Genomic DNA, 25178 nt, shown 5'->3' with positions numbered 1-25178 from the left:
GCATCTTGATATCTGAGTTGTTAAAATGTGAAAAAGATTTACAAAATAAGAGTTTTTTAACGTGAAAAGAATGTGCATCTTGGAATTGATAAAATACGGTAATTCATCACAATCGCCACAGTCCTAAAAATGTGATACAATATGAAAAACAAAATAAGAAAGCTTATACTTTAGATTGTTTTTCCAGTGTCAATGACAGCGCTATGCAAGACCAGTCATATTCCTATCTAGTCTTTTTTGTTATTAGTAGATTCTATATGCAAGATATGTAGCTGGTGCTACAAATGTAACCTAACACGTGAAGAATGTCTGGCAAATAGATGTCCAATAAATATTCCTTGAATGAAAGAACAAGGCCCAGGACAAAAATAATTGACCCACAATTGGACTGAATCTAGGCCTTCCAAGAACAGTACTCTAGATCAGTGCTCAAACTTGAACACACAACTGAATTACCCAAAGGACCTGTTAAAACACAGATTGTTGGGACCCACATCAGAATTTCTGATTCAGTAGGTCTGGAGTGGAGCCCAAACAGTTGTATTTCTTTTTGTTTTTTTTAAGTTGTGTAATTTTTTTTTTTTTTTTTTGAGGAAGATTAGCCCTGAGCTAACCTCTGCTGCCAATCCTCCTCTTTTTCTGCTGAGGAAGCCTGGCCCTGAGCTAACATCCATGCCCATCTTCCTCTACTTTATATGTGGGACGCCCACCACAGCATGGCTTGCCAAGCGGTGCCATGTTCGCACCCAGGATCCGAACCGGCGAACCCCGGGCCACCGAAGCAGAACGTGCGAACTTAACTGCTGAACCATCGGGCCGGCCCCAAACAGTTGTATTTCTAATAAATTCCCAGGTGATGCTGATGCTACTGGTCCTGGGACCACATTCTAAGAACCAGTGCTCCAGATTAGAGGAAATAACCATCAGTGATAGATAAGAAAATAAATAGAGTAGTAATGAGGTATAGTCTTAATACATGAAATCAGATATATAAGAATTGCTAGACCCTAATGCTGAAGGTCAACAGAAATAATACTTCAATTTTTGGGCCATTTTTTAAAGAATATACTGATCCTAGACTAGATTTCTATTAAATGTATAAAGAAATTTTAATTATTTACTCAAATGTCATGTTTATCATTACTGAATAATCACAAATTTTACTTCACCAAGGCCCAATCTGATGAAGTTTTACTATGCACAAGAATTAAACTTCTTCCATCCCCACCCACCTCACCCCCACACACACACCCAGAAAAATTTATACTACAAATGATATACAAAGTCTACAAAGAACTAAATTTGGTTTACCCATAACATCAAACTTTTTCTTCATTTTAAATTTAGGAACTACTATCTAAAAAGTAATGCTGAAATGATACTCTGTATCCCAGCATTAAACTCGATAAATGAAAACATACTAAGCGAAGTGGTGAAAATGTCAACATTTTAAAACATTAAAACAGAACTAAAACACACTGGCCAAATCTGGGAAATTCTGAGCACCAAAATGAATGACAGGAATGTTTGGTAACCCATTGATGGAGACTATGAATTATATTGATACTTAATTGTTTTTTAAAAAGGGATGAGGCAGGGAGAAAGAAAAGCTCTTCTTTACAGAAGAATACCAACTAACAAATTAAAAATAACAAAAGAAATAGAAAGTCACCATTTTACTGGCAAGAATCATCAATGGATACTAAACTACAGTATGAAAGACTATTGGGAAAAAGGGTATTCACATAGTCTCAGACTATCATCCCACAGATTACTTATTAATTACAAAGGGAGGAAGGTGTTTTTACAATGGAGAAATCTGGTTGCTACCAGCTTAATCAAATGATCGAATTTAACATTGTTAATAATGGGATAAACTGATAACACGTGCCCCCTGATCTGATGGAAACTGAGAAAAAAATCAACATCCTACGCAGTATTCCTGCCAAAATGTTTAAACCTGGATCTAATTATGAGAAAACAATTAGACAAACAGAAATTGAGGAATATTTTATAAACTGGGCTTTTAAAAAACGTCACAGTGAAAGACTAGGGAACTATTCTACAACGAAGGAAACTGAAAAGACATAACACATAAATGGAATGCATGATTCTTGACTGAATTATAGATTTTTTTAAAAAATAGTTATAAAAGTAGTTCTTGGGACAATTAGAGAAATTTGAATAAAGTCTGTATATTAGATGATGCCTGCAACTAACTCTCAAATGCCTCAGAAAAAAATGTATGTGTGGAAAGAGAGAAAGACAAAGCAAGCATGGCCCAGATGTTAACAGCTGGTCACTCCAGGTGAAGTGTATAGGGGTGGTTCAATGTACGCTTCTTGGAACGTTTGTGAAGTGGATTTTTCAGAATAAACAGTTGGGGGAAGAAGAGTAAAACTAAAGAAACTGAAATACCACACAGTTGAGTCATTTCCATCTGAAACACTGAGGAAGGTTCTTTAGAGGGACACCCAACCACAAGTCTTCTCCTTTACCTGCTGTATTTAAACATCGATGAAGAGGAGCTAACATTGGCTGAAGCAAATACTTTGCTGCCAACTGTGGGCGTTCTCTTGACATAGTTATAAAGGTAGTGGTAGCAACTCTCTGAAATTGTCGCGCTGTCAATTTATCCTGAAAGTGAAATAAATCCAGAATCTAAAAGAAAAAATACAAGAAGTAAAACACCAGGCTCTTTGCAAGGAGCATTATGTTAGCAAAGAGAAAGAACTAATCTCTTTAAGCCAAAAAATACACTCACTGCAATAACACTGATTCAACAGAATTTTATTTATCTATTTTTTGGTGAGGAAGATTGGCCCAGAGCTAACACCTGTGCCAGTCTTCCTCTACTCTGTATGTGGGATACTGCCACAGCATGGCTTGACGAGTGGTGTATAGGTCTGTGCCCAGGATCTGAACCAGTAAAGCCTGGGCCAGCAAAGTGGAGCATGCAATGCCTCCAGGCTAGCCCCAAGAATTTTTTTTTTTTTTTTAATCTAAGAATCCAGTATCAAAGGGTGTGAGAACTGAAGATTCAGGCTATGTTTTTACTAAATAATTTTATCAAACTTATAAAAGACATGCTCATTTTAGAAAATGTGGAAAATAAAGATTTAAGAAGAAAATTAAATCTTTCCATGGGCCAGCCCCGTGGCTGAGTGGTTAAGTTTGCATGCTCCGCTGCAGCAGCCCAGGGTTTCGCTGGTTCGGACCCTGGGTGAGGACATGGCACCGCTTGTCAGTCGACGTTGAGGCAGCATCCCACATGTCACAACTAGAAGGACCTGCAACTAAGATATACAACTATGTGCCAGGGGGGATTTGGGGAGATAAAGCAGAAAAAATAAATAAATAAATCTTCCCAAATCACTGTGAACATTTTTGGTGTATTTTTTCCAATTTGTTTCCATATAATTCTTTTTTCTTTTTATTTGAGACCACATTTAATATTCAGCTTTGTGTATCGCTAAAATCTTCTCATATTGTTATAAATGCCTCAAAAACATTATATTTGGGGCCTGCCCCATGGCTAGGTAGTTGAATTCGCTCGCTTTGCTTTGGCGGCCCAGGGTTTCACCGATTCTGATCCTAGGCACGGACATGGCACCACTCATCAAGCCATGCTGAGGCAGCGTCCCACACGCCACAACTAGAAGGACCCACAACTAAAAATACACAACTATGTACGAAGGGACTTTGGGGAGAAAAAGGAAAAATAAAATCTTTAAATATATATATATATATAATATTATATTCAAGCTATATGTAAGAATTTATTAAATTATTCCCTAATATCCAGACATTCAGTTTTATTCCCAAAATTTTGCTATTACAAATAGCACCACCAAATGAAATTGGTGGGTCAAGGTATATAAATATATTTAGGGTCTGAAGAGCCTGTTGTGTTTGAAATATCCCAGACAGGAGTCTATTTTATTCTCAAAGATAAACATAGCTCTGCAGTGCCTATGAGTGGGTTTATCCTAGCATAAGCAACTGACAGAAAAGTGCATTTCTGTTCCTGACTTAAAAGTGACTCTCTCACTTTTTGCAGACAGGAGAATCTTCTGTCCAAAAACTGCATGTGACCTCTAACACCACCAGAGAGAGACTGGGCAGACCTGAAAGCTATGACTTGATTTTATTCTTTTGTTAAGTATCAAAACTATAGCTACTAGTTTCAGAAAATACTTATTCATCATTGCAAATGCAGACCTTGTCCTGTAAGATGACTTATATTGAGTATTTTTCAACATAAGATCTTTGCATTGCGATATTTTGTTCTCATGCATGCCTACCCATGAGAACTCTGAAGATCAGCATGACAACTGAATGACCTTCTTTGGACTGTACTCCAAAAGGCACGTCCTACATCTAAAAGCATGGGGAGTTCTGATTAAGAAAACTCCTTCCACATTTTTCACCCATCAGATTAGCAAAGATAGAAATGTTTTGTAATACACTGCATAGGCAAATGTGGTAAAACAAATATATAAACAATATCAATCCAAAACTTAAATGCACATACCCTTTGAACCAGTAATTTCAATTCTAGGAATTTTTTCTATGGTAATATTTGCACATGTGCAAGATTTATGGATATTAACTATAGCATGGTTTGCAACAGCAAAAGAATGAAAACAACTCAAATGTCCATTAATAGAAGGCTGGTTAAATAAATTATGCTACATTAATATGATGAAATACTATGTATCCATGAAAAAGAATGATGCAGCACATAATGAAATAATCTCCCAGGTACACTGTCAAGTTAAAAAAGCCAAATGAAAACCAGTGTGTGTAGCATGTTATCACTTTTATAAAAATTAGACACATACATACACATATAAATTATATACAGAAGACACAGAATATCTCTGGAAAATAAACAAGAAGTTGGTAACAGTGACTACTTCTGAGGAACTAGGGAACTGAGAGGGAGATTTACTTTTCTGTTTAGTCTTTTTTGCTTTTAAATCGAGTACTATGTGAATTTATCTTGTTTATTTAATGCCTATTTTAAAAAAACTAATTAAAAACACACAGAAAAGATAAGGAACAAGATGAAACTTTAGTTTTATATTCCAGCTCTGAGAGCAAGCTAGGCTAGTCATTCTTAACAGAGAGGTGTTCTTAAACCTCGCAATCAGATCGGTGTCTTCCACAGGTTTTTATTCACTTATTAAGAAGGCTGCTTGGGGCTGGCCTGGCGGCATAGTGGTTAATTTCACATGCTCCGCTTTGGCGGCCCAGGGTTTGCAGGTTTGGATCCTGGGCACGAACCTACACCCCACTTGTACCACTCATCAAGCCACGCTGTGGCAGCATCCCACATACAAAATAGAGGAAGATGGGCACAGATGTTAGCTCAGGGCCAATCTTCCTCAGCAAAAGGAGGAAGAGAAGGCCCCTCACTAAACAATACATTTAAGTATTATATTGTGCTTTTACCTTAGTATTAGAGGAACATTAAAGTCCTCTTTCTATAAATAAGCAGATAATCTTCAAACAGTCAAAAGAAACAGAATTATTTACCTGGGGGCAGATATCCCTATAGTAATCCTCTGGTGAAAGAGATTGCTGGGGACAAGAGGCCAAAATCTTTGCAATCAAGTCACACTTCTTCCAGTCAGCAGCTGTTGCCTCAGCATCATGTCCACCAGCCGCCCCAGCTGTCAGCAATGGAAAAAGATGACAAAGATAGTAAAAAACTCAACTAGTTCCTCATATAAGGTCCTTAAAATTTAGAGTAAAAAGTGTTTTTTCTCTACTAAAAATTGTTTATTTCTTCTCTGTAAGATAATCCACCCCTCTGCACTTTCCTTTCAAAGGTTGGTTTCTGGGAAGTTCAGAGAAAAAAGTAGCGCTTAATCATTGTAACGGAATTATTCATATGACTTGAATACCATTTAAATTACCTTAAACCAAAGCTATAGAGTAATAGGGACTAGATTTTCTTTCCACCGTAAATGATAAGAAAACCGGACAAAATATATTCACAATGGCTTCCAGACACTGGACAACAGGCAGCCCAGGATACTGATCGCTGAGAGAAGGGAAGCAAACAAGGCAAGCCCCATGAATAGCCTAGCCTATTACCTAGAGAAAAACCTGAGGCCACAGCACAGCAAAGGGGAGCCCAAACGAAGCCTGGCATCTTGTTGAGCTAAAGGAACATATTCCAGAGTTCAGGGAGGCCAAGGCAGCTAGAATTTTCAGGACAAAATACCAGAGAGGAGGAAGCTACACAAAGAGAGAGCTCCAGAGATCTGGAGTCCTCCCTCAAATCTTTGGTGGAGTAAGATCTGTGTATGTCTGTGAGAAAAAACCCAAGGCTGGAGCAAGAACCACCAGAAAGGAGGAGGGGGTACAATCCCCAGAGTTTATACAGGGCTGGGAATAGTTTGTGTTCCCACTAGAGAGCATGGTAAGGCCTTCTAATAGACAGGGTATCAAGTAGAACCTCAGAAGGCTATTGCCCTAGTAGTGGGGTCAAATTACTTTAGATTAAAGGCTGCTCTAGACTCACAGTAACAAAGCTTAAAAGCCAGGATCAAAGGGATCAAACTGATTCCAAGGAAATTAAGTGCATCCCAGAACAAAGCCTAACAAATGAATACAACAGAATCTAGCGCTCAACAATGCAAAGTAAAAATGTCCAGTATCTGGGGCCGGTTCAGTGGTGCAGCAGTTAAGTGCACACATTCCACTTCGGCAGCCCGGGGTTCGCCAGTTCAGAGCCCGGGTGCAGACATGGCACCGCTTGGCAAGCCATACTGTGGTAGGCGTCCCACATATAAAGTAGAGGAAGATGAGCAGGGATGTTGTTAGCTCAGGGCCAGTCTTCCTCAGCAAAAAGAGGAGGATTGGCAGCAGATGTTAGCTTAGGGCTAATTTTCCTCAAAAAAAAAAAAATGTCCAGTATCCATTCAAAAATTACCAGGCATACGCATATAATGTAATATTATTCAGTCATAAAAAGGAATAAGGACTGATTCATGCCACAACATGGATAAACCTAAAAAACATGCTAAGTGAAAGAAGCTAAACACTAAAGACCACATATCGTATGACTCCATTTGGATGAAATATCCAGAATAGGCAAATCCATTGACACAGAAAGTAGATGAGTACTTACAAGGGGTTGGAGGAGGGGAGAAGGGGGAGTCATTGCTAATGGGTATGAGGTTTTTTGGGAGGAGATGATGAAAATGTTTTGGAATTAGATACTGGTGAGGGTTGCACAACTTTGTGAATATACTAAAAACCACTAAATGGTACTCTTTAAAAGAATGAATTTTATGGTATGTAAATAACATCTCAATAAAAAGAATTACCAGGCAAGCAAAGAAGCAAGAAAATACGACCCATAATCAGGAGGAAAAATCAACAGAAACAGACTCATAAAAACAGAGATGACAGACTTAGGAGACAAGGACATTAAAACCGCTATTATTGGGGCCGGCCTGGTGGCGCAGTGGTTAAGTGCACACATTCTCCTTCGGCGGTCCGGCGTTCGCCGGTTCGGATCCTTGGTATGGACGTGGCACCGCTTGGCAAGCCATGCTGTGGAAGGCGTCCCACATATAAAGTAGCAGAAGATGGGCATGGATGTTAGATCAGGGCCAGTCTTCCTCAGCATAATAAAACAGGAGGATTGGTGGCAGATGTTAGCTCAGGGCCAATCTTCCTCAAAAAAAAATTTAAAAAAAATAGGGTTCTAAGTTTCTTACAGCAGCTCTCTAATTTGCATGCCCTTGGGTGAAGTCTAACTCTTCTTTGGAAAAAGAAGATGCAACGACTTATTTGTATGTGACAACGTCTCATAAGTAACTGATAATTTTTCATTTCATTGGCCCTAAAAGCCACTGCAGGCACAACTGGGGAGGCAATATTACAGCGACTTTAGACCATATTTATCAATGTCTGCGAGCCACATTGACCTCACCTTCATCTGACAGGGCCAATGTACATTTACCACACCAGAAATGGAAAGTCAAGATTGATTCTTCTCTCTCTCTCCTCTCTCTTCACATGTCCAGCCCTTCATTAAGTTCTGGCAACTCCATCCCTTAAATACCTCTCACATTCGTTCATTTCTATTTCCACTGCCACAGCATTGATCCAAGCCACCGTGGCCTCTCAGTTGACTGCCCATTCTTCACAATACATCCAGACAGATATTTCCAAAATGTAGATTTGATCATGCCTCTCTCCTTAAAACCTTCCAATGGTTTCTCATTGCCCTCAGAATAAAGTTCAAAATCCTGAACTAGGCCTCCAGGCCTCCGTGACGTGGCCTCTCCCGACCCTGCCACCTTCATTTCACACCACTCTCTGCCCTCATGGCTCTACCGTACCAAAATTTCCTCAAAAACACTATGCTCTTTTCTACGCCAGTTCCATCATACGTGCTATTCTCTTTGCCTACAATAGTCTTCTCTCATTCTTCAACTAGTAAATTCCTACCCAGCCTTCAGGGCTCAGTTTAAATGTCAACTTCATCAAAAAGCCACTAAGTTTGTGGTAATTTGTTACAGCAGCAATAGGAAACTAATGTTCATGCGATACAGGAAATAAGGGACTGAACACAAAAGAGAGGCAGAGCACTCATGGGATAAAGGGGAAGGGAGAGCCTGGATGAGAGCCCTGTGGGAGGTAACTAGTCCAGCTTAGAGAAGACTCAGAGACGGGTGTCTCCAAGAAGACAAAACGGATAGATTGTCTGGTGTATCTTAATGTATTAAAAGCAGACTTAAACAACTGGGGGAGAATTTGAGAATAGATTAGTGATAAGGACATAAAAACTAAGCAGACAAATAAAAAAGATAGCTATTAACTCCAAGAAGTACAAAAGTTATAAAAGTAGTCATAGTATACTACACAGCTCAACTGTAAATAATAATTACAGAATTAGAAGAACATAAACACTGAACATGGAGCTAACCAAAATTAAGCTATGACTATTAAGGAGATGGGAAGTATACGTGGGGGAGTGACGCCAGGGTTTTGAAAGAGAGCAACATCCTCTTCCACACGTGCTGAGCAGTTAGTAGACGACTCTCAAACTGAAAAATTAAGAAGGTGCTGTATGTGCCTTGTGGTAGAAGTACAGAGGTAAATACTAGAAGAAACCCACTAACAAGTTCCAAATGGTTGCTTCTAGAGATGGGAAATGGAGTGGAATGGTGAAAGGACTGCTGGTTTTCTCTACGAGCCTTATAGACCTATTTGACTCTTTAAACTACGTGCATGTATAATTTTGTTTTAAAAATCAAAAAATATAAATTAAAAACTACTACTACACTTAGCATGATAATTAACTTTTTTCTATTAATGAGGACTTAGAGAAAGTAATTGGGGGACTGAATCTAAAACTTCACTGCAAAGTCTGCATCTCTAAGGTATCTGCAGCGTCAAAGGAACTATTTTGTATTTTAAGTCCTGAGGTGAAGTACTCTTAACACCCTGGTACAAAGCTCTTTTCCACACACAATTTCACATTTTCTTTAGGATTTTACCTAAACTTTCTGTGCAACGTTTTCCTATGATATTATAAATTATCTGAAATAGCTGACAATATTATTCAACAACGTCAGTGGTGTATCACAATTGTTTTAGAAAAATGGTAAGAAAATGAGTTTCTCTGGAAAAGACTCTCAGCAAGGTTTAACCTCGCAGTCTAGCCTCCTCAGTCTCCACAAAGGCACAGTTTAGTCTCAGGTTTTAAAGGCAAATGCTAAAGATCAACAATTCACTCTGACTCGAAGGGAAATGGACACCAAAGTAACAGAAACAGTTTCTTACCACCTGCTCCTTCCAAAATGCCCCGGACTACTGCCTGAACACCACTGGGTCTCATCAACCTTTCGGAGAGCAGCTGCCCACACAGACGCCGAAGCCAAGCTGGGGCCTGAGACCTAACTTGTGTCTTCACATCTGTGCAGGCCTAAAAAATAAAGGGAAAGGTCTGAATTGAATGGCAGTGAAATAGATAGGATATGTAGAAATTATTAAAAAATATATATATATACAGTGAGTCATATTAACAACTAACAGTATGCTACACAGACTTTAGAAGAACATTTTTTCAAAAAAAAAAAAAAGACCCTCTCCTTTACAAAACCTTCTTCAACATCACTTATAAGAGAAAATAGTGGGGCCGGCCCAGTGGCGCAGCGGCTTGGTGTGCACATTCTGCTCCGGCAGCCCGGGGTTCACCGGTTTGGATCCCAGGTGTGGACATGGCACCGCTTGGCAGGCCATGTTGTTGTAGGCGTCCCACATGTAAGGTAGAGTAAGATGGGCATGGATGTTAGCTCAGGGCCCACCTTCCTCAGCAAGAAGAGGAGGATTGGCAGCAGATGTTAGCTGAGGGTTAATCTTCCTCAAAAAAAATAAAGAAAAAGAAAATAGAAATACAGTAAAACTTCAAGTGAAATTTCAAACTCAGAAATAGACCAACACTTCAGTGAACAAGATATAGATTAGGAGAACACAAAGTTAATAAAACCGATCTCTGAATGCAGTCCTTCCAATCAAATCTCGCTTCTAAAGAAGAATCTATGAACATTACTCACCTCTAGGAGGACAGCTCACAACAGTGAGGGGGCACTCCAGCCCTGCCTCCAAGGTCTTAGCTACTCTCATTCTTTGGGACACGGCAGTTTCAAGAAGGGTTGAGTTCCTAAAGGGCTCCTTTTTGAGAGCTCTGTGGAGCCATCATTAACAACACAGACTTGGTGTCCCTTATTTTGGGCCTAGAATGTGAACTATGTTGCTGTCAATCATTGTATTTAAATATGTGAGCATAAAAATTAGTGACAGAAACATTTTATCCTAACTGGCCCATCCTCTCTCTTTTATTTAAGGAGGATTAATAATTACCATTTATTGAGGGGGTTATGGTGTGCCAAGCACTGTGCTACGTACCTCCCACATAACCTCAAAAGGGAATTACAAGGAAGACACTGTTACTATTCCTATTTTATGGGTAAGGAAACTGAGGATGGAAAGGTTTACTAATTCATACAACTGCACGCGGGGGTTAAATGCCAGTACGCCTAATGCCAGAGCCTCTGCTTTTTACCACGTTCTCATGATTATAATGCATTTGGTTTAATCTGGCAAACTGTGGACTCATTAGAGAAGTGGAGTGTGACGCCAGAGGGGCCCAATGGGAACTACAGTAATATTCTGAGCATGAGATGAACATGACTTCAACGAGGAGGTATCTTTGTAGCCAGCTTCAGCTGGTCCTTGTTCCTGACCTACAGCCAATTCCTTTGACCCCTCGCACTTTACTCACCTGGATTCCTAACTAAAATTTAGGTACTAAAAACAAATAGATAATTCCATCTACAGCATCAAATCATTTCAGATAAGATAATTATTTTTAAGGAAAAAACGAAACTATCTTATGCCTACTAGAATATATACTATCATGTTTTTCAAACAAAGCAGATAAGAATAGTCTCAATAATAGTTCTAATCTTAATTTCTTGACTTCAGATACTCCATTCAAAGAAAAAGATGTCCAAATATTTTTGACAAAAGAATGTATTGTCAAACAGCCAAATTTTAGTTAAAGAAAAAAAAAGATCCAGTTTCAGAATAAATAAAATATATTTTAAATAAAACTGCCATATCCTTGGGAAAAGTGTCCACCATTCCATTAAAAGAAAAATCTTTTTTTTGTGAGGAAGATTGGCCCTGAGCTAACATCTGTTGCTAATCTTCCTCTTTTTGCTTGAGGAAGACTGTCGCTGAGCTAGCATCTGTGCCAATCTTCCTCTATTTTATGTGGGATGCTGCCACAGCATGGCTTGACGAGTGGTGCTAGGTCCATGCCCAGGATCCAAACCTGCAAAGCCCTGACCACGGAAGCAGAGCGCACAAACTGAACCACTATACCACCAGGCTGGTCCACCAAAGAAAAATCTTTTAAAATCATCCTGAGCCAGCCCTGATGGCCTAGTGATTAAAGTTTGGTGCTCACCACTTTGACAGCCCAGGTTCACTTGCCAGTCTCGGAACCACACTACGCATCTGTCATTTGCCATGCTGTAGTAGCAGCTCACATAGAAGAACTAGAACCACTCACAACCAGGATATACAACCATATACTGGGGCTTTGGGGAGGGGAAAAAAGAGATTGGCAACAGATGTTAGCTCAGGGCAAATCCTTCCCTGCAAAAAAAGAAAAAAAAAAGGAGGTAGAATTAAAAAAAAAATTATCCTAAGGGTCAGAGTAACTTGGTTACTCTGCTAGCTTTAAAAATACTATTTAATGATCTAAACGATGAAATAAGATTCAACTAGATTATCAAATTTCCCAGGAGAAGACAGCACACCACACGTCATCATTAATGATTCACCCACAAGAGTCCCCAGGCCTGGAATACCTGAGGTGGTCCTCCCTGGAGGGTAAGTAATTCTCGGACTGCTAATGGTTGATATATTTGATTCAAGATGTCTCTCAAGGCCTCCCTGGACAGGGCTCTTTCCTCTTCGGTTAACACCTAAAAGAAACATGTACCTGGCTTTAGCAGAACATAAACCAGGCAGGCAATAGATGGTAATGTTTCACAATACTGTACAAAGACACTTGTAGGGGGAGAGGAAGGAAGGCTTCTTTTCCCTCTTGATTCCCTTCCACATGGAGGAAGCTATAATACTGAAACACTCCTGGTCCTCTTTCCATCCCCTCACTCACTTCTAGGCAGATCATCTTATTGACTCATCTCACTGCTGCGTTTGGAATAGACTTACTTATTGGCGAATTTTGGCAGGCACAGCTCAGCTCATTCCTCTTCTATGTCTTGGGAGCAAGTGCACATTTGTTTCTGCTCTTCCTTGCTGTAGATTTTACAGAGGTATATCCCCTGCCATGGGGCAGAAGCCACTGTAGTTTTACAGCACTACTTAAAACTGGGTGAGTAGTAAGTATGTCTAATTCTAGAATATACTTTTAGGAAGCCCATTCATCTCCATCTTTAAGCTATATCCTCCAACTTTGCATTTATGAGCAACAGAAATGATATTTTGACTTTTCATCTCTCTTACTCTGTTCACTGTCTTTTAATTCATTCAGAACTCGGGGAGCAAAGAGGGGTGCTATTTACTGGGCACTCTTAAGCCTCAAAGTACTGTCCCCCTGTGGTAACTCAGTAGAGCAGTCAAGATCCTGTCCATTACCGCTTAGCAAACTGAGGTACAGGTGCTGTCTAGAGCAGCAGCTATTGCTGGAAACTGTCCAGCTTCAAAATGTACACTCTTTGTGTTTCCCCTTCTGTCAACTTCTTCACCTGCCTTCCCACCTCGTCCTTTCTGTGTGTTTCCCTTTTCTTTTCTCTCTCCTACCTGAGACCCCTGGGGAACTGCTTAAACCCAGTAATAGTAATAAGACCTGTCAATTCAGACCCCCAACCCCCCATCTCAGGAAGTGCAGGCAGCAGATACTGACAGAACTGTCAAGATTCACACTCTGTCATACAGAGCACAGTGCTCTGCTCCACATGACACAAATGCACCAGGGGAGCTCATAATTTCGTGTCACTGCTCAGATAGTGTCTTTTAAGCAAATGTTTGTGAACACAGGTAAGAGAGAGATTAGAAAAGACGAACCAACAGAAAAGGAACAAGTTGGAAGGTGACACAGCAGGTGACAGAGAAATGAGGCAGGTGGGCATTATGAAGTCTGGCTGCAATGGCTAAGGAATTACCCTGCATATGAGCTGCACGGACCCTTGATATGTTTATATCTTAACAGCTTCCTATGGTGAGGCTCCTATGCTGATGCTGGTGGTCCTCTTGTGGGGGAGTAGTGGTCCCTGCTATGTCATACTTGTGAATCTTGTCTCCCAATTAATGTGTGAGCTGTTTGAGAAAAGGACTATGCCTTATGCTTCTGTAACCTCCACGGCACCTTTATAGTCCAGGTACTCAAATCCTTACTGCTTGAGCGTCAGCAAAACTCAGGCACATACCCCTAACCTACTAATAACAACGAACAGTGACTGAATCACGCCCTGCACCAGGTGCCTTACTGACTTATCTCATTTAATCCTCCCAAGAACTTAATGAAGGAGGGATGACTACTTCAATACTAACATTAGTAGTAATTACTTTTGGATGAGCACTACTGGGGATTGAGATAGGCACTTTAATACATTATCCCTTATCCTCACAACCACCTTCCAAGGCAGGTATTATTATACAAATTTTAAAAAAGAGGAAACAGAGGCTCAAAGAAATAGCCTGCAATAGCTGTTTCACAAAATGACAAGAAGGGACAGGTGAAATGGACTTTCCAGGTGTGCAAAGGACTAGCATCTAATAAATGAAAGCTCCAACCCCCTAAAAAGATTCATTTATCCACTGGATATGCTTTGGTATTCAATAGGAATTCTAGATCTTTCCATCAGCCCTTTTCCAAAGAACTCAGAGTTAGTTGTCTTTTACAACAACCACACACAAATATATACAAATATATTCTCTCTCTCCCTCAGTGTATGTTTACCTCTTCCTCAGGTTTTAGTGGTTTTCTCTTGGTCGGGCAGAATCCCAGTTGGCACAAGCCTGCCGCAATATCCCCAAAATGGCGGCAGAAAATCAAGCTTCCCAGAGATGCGTGCTGAGCAACATTTAGGAGGACCCTGCAGCTGGTGTACAGTCTCCGGGTTGCATCCGGGGCAGCATCAAGACACACCACGTCTTGAACAACGGCCCCAAATTCAGTCCTATATCTCAAAGGGACTCCAACACCAGGCATGAGATAAGGGCAGACACCCAAGGTGACTACAAACTGCAAGACTGACTGCACAGTCTTCTGCTGTGAGATACTAAGTGTATCCGGACTCAGTGCAGGAGCAGCTTCTGGAGTCCTAGGGTTGGATTTGCCCGGATTGAAATCAGCCGCAAGGTGGATCATGGTTTCCTTCAAGCACAACAGCCACAGCAAGATTTGAGAGGTAAAACTCCAGGTGACGTCCACAGAGTTTTGTGGCCATTCTGCCTTATTAGCAATTTCATCCCTCAGGAGTTTCAATGTCTTCCAGTGAGGATCCTTCAGCAATTTGTCCTCCACAGCAGACAGGTTAGATTTTAAAGTAGCCAACAAGACGTCATGTTTTGTGATCTGCAGTGAACTTGAGCCTGATCCTTTGGAAGGAAAAAGAGATTATATACATGGAAATCAAATCATACTTCCCTCTGTGTGGAATGCCTTGCCCACTCCAGTTCATCCCCTGAGGCCTGGCTCAGATGTCCTTGCCTCTGGAAATCCTCCCCAATTATGCCACCCCAGCCTAGGCAGAATTCAAGACCACACTTCCTGCCTTCCCACAGCACTTTGGATATAGTTAGAATAGTGTACCTAACACGTTATACTTCATCTAATTTGTTCTATTCCCCTTATGTTCTGAGGGCAGAGGCCATGTCTTAGTCATCTTACTGGGCTTAAACTGTAGCCAGAACAGAAATTTTAAAAGTTGAACATTTACCACAGAAGATTCTTTCAGTCAAACTGTTCTAGGTGCCAGGGATAAAGCACTGAACAAAACAAAGTAACCAAGTCCTTCCCTCGTGGGATTTACATTCTAGTGAGGCAAATCACAAAATATAGCTATAGGGTTCAAAGGGATTAATTTAATCACATCCCTCCAAAATATCTATTCTCAATTTTTCCCCAAATTTTCCTAAAATGGTCTTTACTGCCCTCTACTGGTGAAGGAGCTCTTTTTTTTTTTTTGAGGAAGATTAGACCTGAGCTAACATCTGATGCCAATCCTCCTCTTTTTGCTGAGGAAGACTGGCCCCGAGCTAACATCCATGCCCATCTTCCTCCACTTTATATGTAGGACGCCTGCCACAGCATGGCTTGCCAAGTGGTGCCATGTCTGCACCCGGGATCTGAACCGGCGAACCCCAGGCGGCCAAAGCGGAATGTGCGAAATTAACTGCTGCGCCACCGGGCTGGCCCCATGAAGGAGCTCTTATACACTCTCAGCAGTTGACATCAATGAGGACTCCTTCCTTGAAACACTCTCCTCTCTTGGCTTCTGGGACACCACTCTTTCCTGGTCTTCCTCCTACCTCAAAGGCCATCTCTTCAAGGTCTCCTCTGCTGGCTCCTTTTCCTCTACCAGATATCGAAACGCTCTAGGGCTTGTCCTGAACTCTGCATTCTCTTCCTTGATAATCTTATCCTAGCCCAGGTCTTTAAAAACCACCTAGAAGCTAACAACTCCCAAATTTATATCTCCAGCCCATGTCTACCCTCTAAGTTTCAGAGACACACTTCCAACTGCTACATGAAATCTCCACTTGGATGCTTCTGAGGCATCTCAAATTCAACATATTCATAATGGAATTCTTGATTCTCACCAATACCTCCTGCCCCCTGCTGCAATCCAACCTGGTCACTAACTGGTAACTAATTCTTTTCCTTATCTCCCTATCCAATCCATCACCAAGCCTTGTCTGTGCTGCTTACAAAATGGTTCTCAAATTCATCCATTTTTCGCCATCTACCCACTGCAATCTTTGTCCAAGTCATGATCATCTTTAAACTGAACTATGACAACAGCCTCTTAACTGTTTTCCCTGGTTACACTCCTCCTCTCCCAAAAATCTACATTACGCACACCAGAAAAGGAGACCCTCTCAAGTCTTCAAATAGATTTCTTTTGGTGAAAGTGTGCACACACATTCCTGATATATATATGGCTAAGAGTGGAAATGCTGAGTCATAAGTGCCTCGAAGTCTCAATTTATGTATTATCTGCTCAGAGTGGCCCTTCTTGACAAATCTAAAAGCCATCCCCCACACTAGTAACTCTGTGATAGCATCTAGTATCTCTTCTTCATAATACTTAGCACAATCAATAATTATTTTATTTGTGTTTATTTTCTTTCTTCTCCCCTAGAGTTTAAACTTAATGAAGATTGGCACCATGTCTCTCTTGTAATGCTTTGCAAAGTATATAAAGTAAACACCAAATGAGTTTTTGTTAGTTGATTGTGTAAAAGAATGAATTAATAAAGATCTCCTTAAAACTCCTAGAAGAGGGGCCAGCCCTGTGGCGCAGCAGTTAAGTGCACACGTTCCGCTTTGGCGGCCCAGGGTTCACCAGTTCAGATCCTGGGTGCAGACCTACGCAACACTTGGCAGACCATGCTGTGGCAGGCATCCTACATATAAAGTAGAGGAAGATGGGCATGGATGTTAGCTCAGGGCCAGTCTTCCTCAGCAAAAAGAGGAGGATTGGCAGCAGTTAGCTCAGGGCTAATCTTCCTCAAAAAAAAAAACAACAAGAAACAACTCCTATAAGAAAAACCTTCCCACAGATAAAAACTATCAACTCTGGACAAAATGTAAAAAGCAACTACCTGAAGACATCTGAAGGTGATAAAAGTGAGCAAAAACTGGGAAATGACTGGCATTCGTCAACAGCTAAACACCAGAGATAAAGGGAAAATCTTGAAAGCAGCCAGAAAAATATGACAGTTTACATACAGGGGACCGATGCTATGAATGACTGCGAACTTATCATCACAAATAATGAATCCCAAAAGACAGTAGAAAAACTTCTTTAAAGTGGTAACCAGAAAAAAACATCAAAAAACTGCCACCTCAGAATTCTATATCCAGTAAAAATAATCTTCAAAAATGAAAGTAAAATGAAGACATTTTCAGATCGATGAAAACTAAAACAATTGACTGCCAGCAGATCTGCACTACTAAGAAATGCTAAAGGAAGTTCTTCAAGCTGAAGGAAAATAATACCAGATGGAAACTTGGATCTTCAGAAATGAAGAGCACTGGAAATGGTAAAATACATGGGTAAATATAAAAGACTAATTTTTTCCTCTTAATTTCCTTAAATACATATAAGTGGCTAAAGCGAAATTTATAAAATTGTATTATGAGATTTATAACTTTTATAGATAAAGTAAATATGAAAACTACAGCATAAGGTCTAAGCGGGGGGGGGGGGGGGGGAAGGGGAGGCTGTAAAAGGACCCTTACAGTTGCAAAGTTCTTCCACGTTATGTGAGGTAGTACAATATTCATCCTAAAGATCGTGAAAAATTAAGGATGCATATTGTAATTCCAGGATGACTACTAAAAATATAATGCAAAAAGAAAGGTTATGGTTATAAAACCATAATAAAATGTTGAAAATATAAATGAATACAAGCAGCAACAGACTTCAAAACTAAAGTTAATACATTTTCTAAGAAACAAATTAGAAAGGATCAAAATATAATTGATGATAACTTAAAGGATATTCAACAGTGCATTATTTATAATAGTGTAAATTTAAAACTCCATGTCCAATAACAGGGGATTGGTTGAGTAAATTATGGTCTACCTGTATCTAACATACTATATGTATGTATAATATTTATTTTGTTTATTATTTATTGTCTCTCCACCAACGAGACCAAAAGCTCCAGGCCAGCCCAATGGCGGAGGGGTTAAGTCTGCATGTTCCACCTTGGCGGCCCAGGGTTCACAGGTTCGGATCCCGGGTGCAGACCTACCCACCGCTTGTCAAGCCATGCTGTGGCAGGTGTCCCACATATAAAGTAGAGGAAGATGGGCACGGATGTTAGCTCAGGGCCAGTTTTCCTCAGCAAAAAGAAGAGGATTGGCGACAGATGTTAGCTCAGGGCTAACCTTCCTCAAAAAAAAAAAAACCATAAACTAAAACCTCCTTGAGGACAAAGATGTTGCTCTGTTTTGTTCACTACTGTATATTCCCTTTGCCTGGAACAAGACCTGTCTGACATGTAATAGCTGTTCAAAATAAGTAGTTGTTGAATGAATGAATAATGGAATACTTGCAGCCATTAAATTATGTTGAATATTATTTAATTACATATTCATTAAATATATTCTACAGTGAACAAAGAGTATGAAACACTATATGAGCAAAGACATGAACAGTGTACAGAAAAAGAAATGTAAATGATGTTTAAACCTAAAAATATGATCAACCCTTCTCATAAGATAAAAGTAAATTAAACTATACTGAAATAGCACTTCCCATCTATCAACTGGGTAAAACCCCAAAGTTTTATAACACATTATATGGCAAGGTTTTGGGGAAACACACACTCTCATACATTGCTGGTAAGAACTAAAATGATAGTTCCCTAAGGAGAGAAATTTGGGAATATCTAGCAAAATTACATAGGCATTTAACCTTTGCCCCAGAAATCTTTTAGGGATCTATCCTATAGATAGATACACAGGCAAAAAAGCAAAGCGCCATACACATAAGACTATTCACTGTGGTGCTTCTTATATTAACGAAGGACTTGAAATAACCCAAATTCCATTTATAAGAGAACTGATTGAATAAACAATGGTATACCCATATAATGAAATACTTGTAAAAGGGAAAGAGGAAGATTTCTATGTACCACTAAGTAGTGATCTCTAAGACATATTAAATTTAAAAAGGTGTAGGGTCTGGCCCCGTGGTTGAGTGGTTAAGTTCGTGCACTCTGCTGCAGGTGGCCCAGTGTTTCGTTGGTTCGAATCCTGGGCACGGACATGGCACTGCTCATCAAACCACGCTGAGGCAGCGTCCCACATGCCACAACTAGAAGGACCCACAATGAAGAATATACAACTATGTACTGGGGGGCTTTGGGGAGAAAAAGGAAAAAATAAAATCTTTAAAAAAAAAAAGAAAAGTCAAAATAATTCCTAAAAATCAAAAACAAACAAATGAACCTAATAATTCTATACTCTGTGTCCAAGGTGGCAAAACTAAATTCTGCAGGTCAAATCTGGCCCACTGCTTATTTCCATAAATAAAGTTTCATTGGAACACAGTCATGTCTACTTATCTCCATATTATCTATGGCTGCTTTCCAGCTACAATGGCAGATGCCAGTAGTTGCGACAGAGACTGTGGGTCACAGACCCCAAAATATTTACCATCAGCCCTTTCACAGAAAAAGCTTGCAGTCTCCTGCTCTATATAAAGTTAGCAGCATAACCACACAGATAATTATTTCAAGTGACTTGAAATATAGAACTTCGACTGCACGTCCTGAGGACAAAAAAAACAAACAAAAATCCCTTAAACAGTAGGTTTGTTGATGGTGGTGACGTAGGATTTGTTATTTAAAAATATTATATTCATGTATGAGTATGTATGAATGTGTATTTATATATTTATATGTATGCGTGTATGTGTATATATATGAAATAAGTACATAATTACATTAGGAACCAAGATTTTCAGATAAAAGAAATACAAAGTTAGTATAGAAGAACTGCCAGGTGGACAAATATGTGATAAAGAATCTAGGTCATGGTATATTGGTTTTCACCGTAAAACTCCTTCAACTTTTCCATAAGCTTGAAAATTTTCATAATAAAATGTTAGGAAAAATTTGAACTCCATAATATTTCATGTTAACTGGGAACATCAGTAAGAACTCTGGATTCACTCTTTGTTTTTTGAAAATCCACAAATGTCCTAGCTCTAATCATTGAAAGTGTGGAAGCAATAACACCTCAGCAGCAATTAATATCCTCAGTGTCCATATTGTGGCCTCTAAATACCACTTTTCCTCAAAGAGAGTTGTTTTCAACAACGTGGCAAGAAATGTGTAGGAGGAGCCTGAGACATCATGTCGTGCCTGAAAGCAAGGAAGTTATCAAAGACTATTAGTGTCACGTCAAAGGGTCCAAGAGCCAGCATGAAGTGGCTCCCAAGGCCACAAATGGGACAACTTGAGTATCAAGAATAATGAATACAGGGGCTGGCCCTGTGGCCGAGTGGTTAAGTTCACACGCTCCGCTTTGGCGGCCCAGGGTTTCACCGGTTCGGATCCTGGGTGCAGACATGGCACCACTCATCAGGCCATGCTGAGGCAGCATCCCACATGCCACAACTAGAAGGACCCACAACTAAAATATACAACTACGTACCAGGGGCTTTGGGGAGAAAATGGAAAAATTAAATCTCAAAAAAAAAAAAAAAAAAAGAATAATGAGTACAAGGGGCCGGCCCTGTGGCCGAGTGGTTGAGTTCTCACACTCTGCTTTGGCAGTCCAGGGTTTCACTGGTTCAGATCCTAGGCGCAGACATGGCACCGCTCATCAACTCATGCTGAGGCGGCGTCCCACATGCCACAACTAGAAGGATCTATAACTAAAAATATACAACTATGTACCAGGTGGCTCTGGGGAGAAAAAGGAAAAATAAAATCTTAAAAAGAAAGGAATGAGTACAATAATTGAAATCTGTCACATATACAAAAAAAAAATCTTAGTTCATAATAAAACAAAAAGAAATCACTAAATTGGCTACCTTTGGAAATTGCTAAAACACCAAGTTATTATTCTGAAAATCTGTCAATAAAGGAACAATATGAACCCAACTGTATTAAAATATATGCATGTATATGTGTATATACACACACACACACAGAAAAGGGTCTGAAAGTGACACTTCAAAGTATTAACAGTGACAGTCTCCGGGTGGTGGGGTTTTGAGTGATTTTTCTTTTTTGCTTAACTATATTTAAATTTTTTTCCTACAGTGAATATGTATTGTTTCTGTACTAAAAATGTTATTTTAAGGTTATAAAACAGTAGGTAGTATATGAGACCATTTTTGTCAAGAAGAAAAATAATATTTCCCAAAATGTAATCTCTGGATAGTGAGATTAAGATTATTTTAGTTTTCTTCTTTTAGTTTCTCCATATTTTTTAAAGCTTTACTATAAGGAACATTACTTCTAGTAAAATAAAAAGGAATAATAATATTGTTCTGTAAAAATAATGAGAATCAGAAGAGTAAGAATTTTCCAGTACTTCTCTAGGACTGTCCAGGGCAAGTGTTCTGACCCACTGGCATGAATATCTGGTTCCTTTGGCTACTATATACCTAAAAAGGGAATGAGTGCTCTTATAGCCTGTTGCCACTAACCACTGAGATCCCTAAACAACCTCTTAAGTGACTTTCTGTGACTTCCTAAGATCTTTGAAACCAAACATGGGACACAAAGAATGAGATTTAAAACAAAAACTATTAGCTAAATTTTTCAAGAGCCCCTTAATAAAGCAGACTTCTCTGCCCTCTACTGGTGATAAAAATAAAATCTACTTGAAAATAAATAAAGGTGTTTCCTTAAAGCAGTTCTCAAGGTGTGATACAGGGACTCAGGTTTCAAGGATTTTCCCAAGATTCTCTCAGGGAATCTGCAAGGTCAAAGCTACGTTCACATTAATACTAACACATTATTTGCCTTTTACACTCTCTTTCTCTTATGAGTGTACCAAGTATGAAAGTTCATTGAGTTCAACTAACCTTTAAGAAATTACCTCTTGTTGAGTTTTAGTCCAGAATAAAAGAATATAGACAATTATCTCAAAGCGATTGAATTCTCCTCCCTTTTTCAACTACATATCTACTTGAGTCTAGATTTTCTTCATCTATTTCAATCTAAACAACCTGTCATGACAGATTGAATGGAGACACAAATATGAAAATTCAGTGGTCTTCTTATAAGCCAGAATTAAATAAATTTGCAAAAATGTGAAACAATGCCGCTCTTCCCACTGTTCCTTTATTTTGCAAAATAAATTTTTCATTAAGAATGTCACTATGTTAAGACGTAATGGATTTATTATTGTTATTTTTAAATAAATTCAAAAGGTTTCTCTTAAGGACTTAATTTCTAATATAGTAAATATTGATATACATAACCCACATAAAAGCTCTTTTAAGTCTGCAACCATTTTTAAGAGTGTAAAAGTGCTGAAACCAAATAGTTTGAGATCTGCTGCCTTAAAACAGTGTTTTCCGGGGGCTGGCCTGGTGGCTCAGCGGCTAAGTTCGCACATTCCGCTTCTCGGCGGCCCGGGGTTCACTGGTTCGGAATCCCGGGTGTGGACATGGCACCACTTGGCAAGCCATGCTGTGGTAGATGTCCCATGTATATAGTAGAGGAAGATGGGCATGGATGTTAGCTCAGGGCCAGTCTTCCTCAGCACAAAGAGGAGGATTGGCAGTAATTAGCTCAGGGCTACTCTTCCTCAAAAAAAACAAAACAAAACAATATTTTCCAAATTTCAATCAAATAGTGCTTCCACAATTTTTGCCATTTACCTGAGTACCAGCTGTGTTATTTGTTTTATTCATTTAATTATTTCTTCAAATTAAACCATTTTTTAAAACTTAAATTAGTAATAGCTAATACATTGTTCTAAGTGCTTTACGTCTTTAACTCAATCCTCACGACAACTCTGTGAGATAGGGATTATTACACTATTATTCTTATTTCCAGATGAGGAGACTAAGGTTCAGCTATTTGCCCCAGGGCACTATTCATCTCAGGCAGTCTGGCTCCAGAGCCCACTCTCTCGTCACTACACTACACTATTCAGCCTCAAATGTTTACACACCACCTACAGCCGTCCCTATCACACTTGGGGAAATGCTGCCCTCACGAACAGCATTGTCTGTTCTTCGCATTCACCAATTTCAGTGCCTATGCTTTGTGACATTTAAAAGCAGATGTCACAATTTGAGTGGTACTTTTTATTAAGTTCAAAGTGCAAAGCAATATGGCACGCGAGAATAAGTGTGACACAGGCGCATTACTTGCAAACGATCAGAATTTGCAGCCCCTTCTCCCCGATGTAATTCAAATTTAATGACAGAGTTCAGTGAATCTATATTTAGTATGGAAAGTTACTTTTTAGGAAAGCTATTGCTGAGATGGCCTCCATTTTTCACAAACAAAAGTTACCTAAAATTGACAAACCCCTTTCAAATTCTTCTTCCATGATTCCTAACAAGGGAGGTGGAGATATCATTATTTGCCCTGTGACTGAGAACAGAAATGGAAGACAGGAGAAGAGAAAATGCTTAATGCAGCACAACTGTCGATGGCTCCAAAGTGAAAGATTGTTGGTATCTTCCTTCCCTTCTATTTAATTTCCACCTAGACTCAATTCCTCTTCCTCCTGCGGCCTTCCACAGCCCCACCCCTGGATAACTCCTTCTCTATCCAGTTGATATCTGTACCATCCATTCATCGCAAGTGTTATCCTGCCATGCTGAATATCTTTTGGTCTAAATGTATGGTACCATCTCCCCAAACGAACAAGACGCTTCAGAGCACCAGTGGTTATATATTTTTGTATCTCCCATAGCACTGAGGATAAAATACTATACACAGTCGACTCTCAGTAAGGGGAGCCAATCTAAAGACAGATCAAAAAAAGTTTAAGCTGGAGGTAATTTTAACCAATACTTTCATCCTGTCTCCTCAATAGCCTCTGTCCATCAGGGACATCTGAAGATTCATTATGCATGGGTACTTTTTAATCTCCTCAGCAGCTATGATAAAACAGCAGGCAGATTCACACAATATAGAATAGACTACGTGTGCAAAATATGATCATTTTACCACATTACTTACTCTTTTTAAATTCGTATGCTTGTTAAATGACTACATTTATGTAACTCCACGACATAACTCTTCAAGATTTAGAGAGGGTCTTCTATAAATGAGGTATATGTGCTTTGTGATAGAGGATTACTTCCAGACTTTTTGCTTATTTAGCATTGTTCTCAGTCACGTTCTAGACAGCTGCAGTTGCCAGACAAGCGACCTCTCAATTAGCAAGTTAGAACTGTATTTTGCAGTTTAATTCTTCACTGGGAACATACAGTATCATTACCAAACTATAGGGAAAGGCACCTGAGCTCAAATTCTGGCTCTGCCACTTATTAGATTGACATGGGGCATTTTCCACTGTACTTGGTTCCAATGCCTTGGTTCCTTCATCCGTAAAATGGAATACAAGTAATATCTATCTCGTGGGATTGTCGGGAGAATGAAACGATATATACGTAAACAGCATACTATAGGGACCGATACTTCGTAGGCACTCGATTACTGTTGTTAATAACTTCTTTCACTTCCCCCGGTACGGTACAATAGTCGCAGGAGTTTTTGCAGTTTAGGGGTTATCTCAAAATTTGAGACTTGGAACATCACCTCACGGCCCTTCACGTACCTTACTTCGCTCACGCTACAAACCCCGTTCTCCACAACACACACTCTCATTATAAGCGTAGCCCTATTTCTTGCGTCCGTTCTCAAAGCTCCAGATAACAGCAGAGGCT

At 39.6% G+C, this 25178-nt stretch overlaps 1 protein-coding gene across 5 annotated transcripts in view; it reads right to left on the bottom strand.

Annotated features, from left to right (window-relative positions):
• TANGO6 (transport and golgi organization 6 homolog) overlaps positions 1-25178 on the bottom strand; it is a 192532-nt gene that overhangs the window by 166436 nt on the left and 918 nt on the right. For all 5 annotated transcript variants that reach the window (XR_011538493.1, XM_070613763.1, XM_070613764.1 and 2 more), the window contains exons 2-6: positions 14528-15168; positions 12411-12527; positions 9814-9955; positions 5542-5678; positions 2499-2661 (exon numbers count right to left, since the gene is read on the bottom strand). Coding sequence is in view for 4 of the 5 variants with exons in the window: in XM_070613763.1 (XP_070469864.1) it covers positions 2499-2661; positions 5542-5678; positions 9814-9955; positions 12411-12527; positions 14528-15168 (1200 nt within the window). In the remaining variant the exon portion in view is untranslated. The remainder of the gene's footprint in view (positions 1-2498; positions 2662-5541; positions 5679-9813; positions 9956-12410; positions 12528-14527; positions 15169-25178) is intronic.

The sequence above is a fragment of the Equus przewalskii genome, chromosome 3, assembly GCF_037783145.1.
Source record: "Equus przewalskii isolate Varuska chromosome 3, EquPr2, whole genome shotgun sequence".
In the NCBI taxonomy this organism is placed as follows: domain Eukaryota; kingdom Metazoa; phylum Chordata; class Mammalia; order Perissodactyla; family Equidae; genus Equus; species Equus przewalskii.
Note: the sequence above shows the minus strand (reverse complement) of the source record. Positions and strands in the feature narration are given on the sequence as shown.